Source organism: Maylandia zebra, linkage group LG17, assembly GCF_041146795.1.
Source record: "Maylandia zebra isolate NMK-2024a linkage group LG17, Mzebra_GT3a, whole genome shotgun sequence".
NCBI classification, from domain to species: domain Eukaryota; kingdom Metazoa; phylum Chordata; class Actinopteri; order Cichliformes; family Cichlidae; genus Maylandia; species Maylandia zebra.
In genome coordinates this window covers 28,529,796-28,534,747 of record NC_135183.1, presented here as the reverse complement: position 1 = coordinate 28,534,747, position 4,952 = coordinate 28,529,796, and the positions used below count along the sequence as shown (strand labels likewise).

The 4,952-nt window shown below is 37.6% G+C and overlaps 1 protein-coding gene across 1 annotated transcript; it reads left to right on the top strand.

Annotated features, from left to right (window-relative positions):
• Positions 1-330: 330 nt before the first annotated feature.
• Positions 331-3,125, top strand: tnni1d (troponin I, skeletal, slow d). The gene is made up of 8 exons (XM_004548268.3): positions 331-429; positions 965-977; positions 1,146-1,187; positions 1,563-1,604; positions 1,871-2,002; positions 2,088-2,177; positions 2,445-2,627; positions 2,739-3,125. The coding sequence occupies exons 3-8, from the start codon at positions 1,167-1,169 to the stop codon at positions 2,838-2,840; spliced, it is 570 nt and encodes a 189-aa protein (XP_004548325.1). The 5' UTR covers positions 331-429; positions 965-977; positions 1,146-1,166; the 3' UTR covers positions 2,841-3,125.
• The last annotated feature ends 1,827 nt before the right edge of the window (positions 3,126-4,952 follow it).

The following is a 4,952-nucleotide window of genomic DNA, read 5'->3' as shown; positions in this document are numbered from 1 at the left end:
GAATCTCTTTAGCTATAATGAATTGATGTAATTGCTTAGGTTATATAGCTACTGGCTTCACCAACATAGAAGAATTGGCAAGCTTTCGAATGTCCTTTTTATGAGAACTTATAATAATGACAATATTTGTTACTAATATATCAGCTTGTGAATTTTTCCAATTATTCCAATTGGGAAAAATGATAACATTTCAAATGCTGATCTCTAGACAATACCATTAAGGCAATGCTACGGATTTATTATTACACTTTCCTTGTGTTGTCAGTGTCAGGGGAGGTGATATTTAGTGCTTGGTCTCTTGCCAGCACATTCTTGGGACCAGACGTTATATCTGCTGTCCACTCGCCATCAACCCCACATAAAAAGCTGCCCATTGTCTTCAGCAGCTGCCGTTTGACTCTCTTCACCTCCACAGACGCTCATTTACAGGTAAAAGAACAGATGCTATATTGTGTGTTTTACCTAGTTAAGGTTTCTCAGAATATTGCCAGAGTGACTAACAAGAAGGTACTAATATAATTTTGATTTTCTTACAAGATTAGAGCAGAAAATATAAAAAGTAAATAGATTTTGTAGACAATAAGACAGTGCTTAGCCAGTGTTGTTTTGGTTAAAGCTGTACAATATAGTAATTTGTACATACTTGTACATAAATGCTGTCAACCTAACAAAGAGCTGATCTTAAAAATCTGTGTGCAGCTGCTGCTGTCTGGCTTTGCTTTTTTTTGTCAGAACAAATGTTGCAGCTGATGTATTCGCTTAACAAATGTGCTGAGCTGTCATTAGTTAAACTGTAAAAAATACAGAATGAAAAAATTAATATTTGGGATGACGATCAACATGATGGAGTAAATACATGGTTAATTTTCAGTGTAGTTTAATGGGATGACATATTACACCAAAACATGACTAATACTAATAATAATAAACTTTCTTTTCTTCCATGTGTTTGTTTCTGCTCAAGAAGTTGAAGTGAGGTAAGAAAATTCCTTTTATGCCTGCTGTATGGTTCATATTTGTGAAAATGTTTTTTAAGGGAAAGTTGTGCTCGCTTCCTAAAAGGATAAGAATAGATAATGCACTCATGTAAACCTGCCGTTGCCTTTAAGATCATCGTCCTCATGTGTTCCTGCTTGCTGTTTCAGGAGCACGACAGATCCAGAACGATGAATCCCAGAGGGGAAAAGGTGAGCCAGCTATATTCCACAGTGTTAATCCTCCATGCATGGACAGGGGACACATTGTCCTTGCACACATGGCAAAGATGTGACAGTGGTTATCTGTCAGAATTGTTATCTGCATCCCTGAGAGCTTTCCCCTTGACTTCATCCTAATAATAAAGCGTTATCTTTTTATGTGTGACTGCAGTAAGTGGAGTCAAGTTTGACACTCGCAGGTCTTTCCATACAATGTGCAATGTTTAATTTTAGTTGAAAGATACAGTGTACTTTGTTAGCCTTTTATTTACTGTACTCGACACTGTAAATATCACCTTACAGACCTAAATAATCAATATTTGATTTAGAATCACTGAGCTGATTGTGCTTTGGCTTTCTCCACAGCCGAAGTCGAAGATTTCGGCTTCTCGCAAGCTCTCCCTCAAAGTGAGTTGCCTTTACACACCTTTTTTTGTTTGCTATATATCCCCATGAAAACAAAACTTGATATTAATTTAATACTATTTTATATAAGAACAATATGACGAGCCATGCACATGCTGCAAGTTTCATTGACTCTTAGTGCACACTTAACTCACTGCCATATAACATAATACATACTGTTTATGAAAACCAACATAAATTATCATTTTTGTCACGGTCAGACTAAAACTTCCTCGTCCTGTGATTGATACCCATTTGTGTCCAATCAGATGCTGCTCCTCACAAGAGCCTGTGAGGATTTGGAGAAGGAGAGGCAAGAGAGGGAGGAGGAGAAAGTACGCTATTTAGGAGAAAAGTTGCCTCCGTTGCAACTGTCTGGAAAGTCCCTGCAAGAACTACAAGTAAGCTCTCTAAAGCCACAAAAGACCAGCTTTTGTAAAGCAGAAAATATAATAATATTAATGTTATCAATATCTGATCTTTTAGGAACTGTGCAAGCAGCTTCATACAAAAATTGATATTGTGGATGAGGAGAGATATGACTGTGAATCCAAAGTGAGCAAGCATAACAAAGATGTAAGTCTCTTTTATCCTCCAGACCTCTGCATATCCTTTGTATCTGTAAAATGTCTGCATTGAAATTGGGGGCTAAATTCTCTATTAACTGTATATTTAGGTCAAACCAGAACAGGCCGGCCAATATAACAGAAAGACATTACTCAAATATTATTGCAGCACTTTTACACTATGTACTCTCCTAAAAAACTAAAGAATAAGGAGACAAAGTGAGCTTTTTCTTCCTGTTTCTGTTTTTTTCATACATTTTGCGTCATAATGCTTTAGATCCATGAGCTGAAGCTGAAGGTACAGGACCTTGGGGGCAAGTTCAAAAAGCCTGCCCTGCGAAAAGTGAGGGTGTCAGCAGACGAGATGATGAGAGCCCTCCTGGGCTCCAAACACAAAGGTTCAATGGACCTCAGAGCCAACCTCAAGTCTGTGAAGAAAGAGGATGTGAAACAGGACAAGGTACCAGAATCACCACTCTCACGTCTTAGCTCCTAATCTCTTGTGTTTCTCAGTATCAAAACATTTTTTTCTGATTTTTATTTCTTTTTTCCCGGTTCTCTTCATTCTCAGGTGCTTACCAGTGAAGTAGGCGACTGGCGTAAGAATGTGGAGGCCATGTCAGGTATGGAGGGCCGTAAGAAGATGTTCGACACAGGCGGCGGAGCACAGTGAGATCACCTCTGAAAGCAGGAAAAGTTAAGCTGTCTAGACAGAAAAAGTGGAATACCTAATGGGAGACAAATTGACCCAAAAGCTGCTGGAGTTTAGTTTGAGGTAAAAGCAAGTATAAATCCCACCTGTGCTGCATTTTACCTGATAGTCACTCAGTTTAACAACTCAATGCACTTAAAGTGTAAAATAAAAGTGTAGAAGCCCATGTTTTGTTTTGTTTTTGTTACCAAAGAATATTTTGTTTTGTTATGTCACCTTAAGACAATTAAAGAGGATTTAAATGAACACATATTGTTTCCATCGGTGATGTTCCATATCTGTACTTGACTTTATCGTGTTTCATTTTATTGGCACCAGAAGGATTATGTGTGGCACGTCAAAGGACGGCAAGCAGCTTGGCTGTTGATGGATTTAAAAAGAAAGATGAAAAGTGAAGGGAGGGGGAACAACAGGTGGCAGTTGCATTCTGTGTATCTGTTTCAGTGTTTTAAATAGACCTTGTGTGAAAGCAAAAGATTGTGTTTAAAGTAAACTCAAAGCAAATTAATAAAAAATTAAAAAAAAAGGCTCCTTTTTTAAAATTGTTTTTTCAACTTGGAAATAATTTTGCTTTTGACATACAGTAGCATTTAATAATTGGAAAAAGCAAGTTTAACAGGGATTCATTATGACAAGTAACATTTAAAGCAGTTTAATGGCAGAAGTAAAACAAAGAGGCTTTTCCAGCACATGTTCCACCTTAGACTTTGACAGAATATATTCAGCCATGATGTCATCTTCTATAAATCAAAGCTCCAGAAAGCTTCAGAAGCCCACTAACACTGCCATCCTAGACATTTCATGCATTCATGCACTGCTTCTTTGTTTGACTGGGTTGTCTGGTTGCTGAAAGCCAGACATTGTTATCTGAGGCGTGACAGTAACACCAGTAATAGCTTCATGACTTCTGGAAGTGGTGAGTCTGTTTTTATACTTTTATGGACTAGAAACATCTGTGTGTGTTTTAAATAAAGCTGATAGGGCTGCACGCAGCATATCAGTGTTGCGTGTAAAGGACAGCTGACACTTTATGTTGTTAAAGAGCTGTTTTATAATGGTTTCTACATTTAAACTAATCTTATAAAATCAAAACAAATCAACAAACAAAACAAACAGGCTTAAATTCTCTGTCTATGTAAAGGAACAGACAGTGCCTATTTTCATATACCACAAATGTTGACAGCCGACTTGTCAGCACCACATATTGATGACTGTTAAGTGCAAAGGTCAGAAAGCTTTTTGAGCACTTTTGAAATCATCCAAGCATTAGTCATGGCTCATGTTAGCACGTTTGTGCCGCTTGCACTTCATTATCAGCGCCACTTGGTGGCAGCTCACAACAGCATTAATAAATCCGCTGCTGGGAAAAGTAATTACTGCTTTGAAAATTTACTTGAAACTAAATTGACATATTCTCATTCAAAAATCTATTATTGTTAATAAGGTTTCTAAACAACTGGTGAATATTATGTACATTAAAGGCTTAATACAGTTAATAAATACAATGCAGAAAGCTTAAAAAATACTATTAGCACTAATATATAATTAATTTGTAATATAATTGATGTCACCTATACATGACATTAATTTTATTCTAAAGTAGCAGCCCCCAACCTTTTTTGCGCCACGGACCGGTTTGTGTCTGACAATATTTTCACAGACTGGCTTTTAAGGTGTCACGGATAAATACAACAAAATAAAACTAGTACCGGTACCAAAAAAGAAGATTTATTCATAACAGATGATAAAAACGATTGAAAAAAATAACGATAAAAAGCGACAAAAACCCATAAAAAACATAAATTTCCCGCCCGAGCGTCAGCTCTCGCGGCCCGGTACCAAACAACTCACAGACTGGTACCGTGGCCCGGGGGTTGGAGACCGGTTTTCTAAAGTGTGGTGGTGGTGCCAGGAATAAGCTTAGACTAATCATGACTAGTCTATCCTCATTCCATGTCTTTGGGGAATGCGGCTCAGGTCCTGCCCATGGCTCACATCTCTGTGATTCTGGATTACGTCAATGAAACTAGCCTAACTTAAAGAAACTTCCCACTATTTCACATGTTCTTCTAC

Bases quoted from the DNA above. Each gene is read 5' to 3' on its own strand.
- tnni1d (XM_004548268.3), top strand. From the start codon at position 1,167: ATGAATCCCAGAGGGGAAAAG. The intron at 1,188-1,562 runs GTGAGCCAGCTA...CTTTCTCCACAG, and splicing joins TGAATCCCAGAGGGGAAAAG to CCGAAGTCGAAGATTTCGGC. The intron at 2,628-2,738 runs GTACCAGAATCA...CTTCATTCTCAG, and splicing joins AGGATGTGAAACAGGACAAG to GTGCTTACCAGTGAAGTAGG.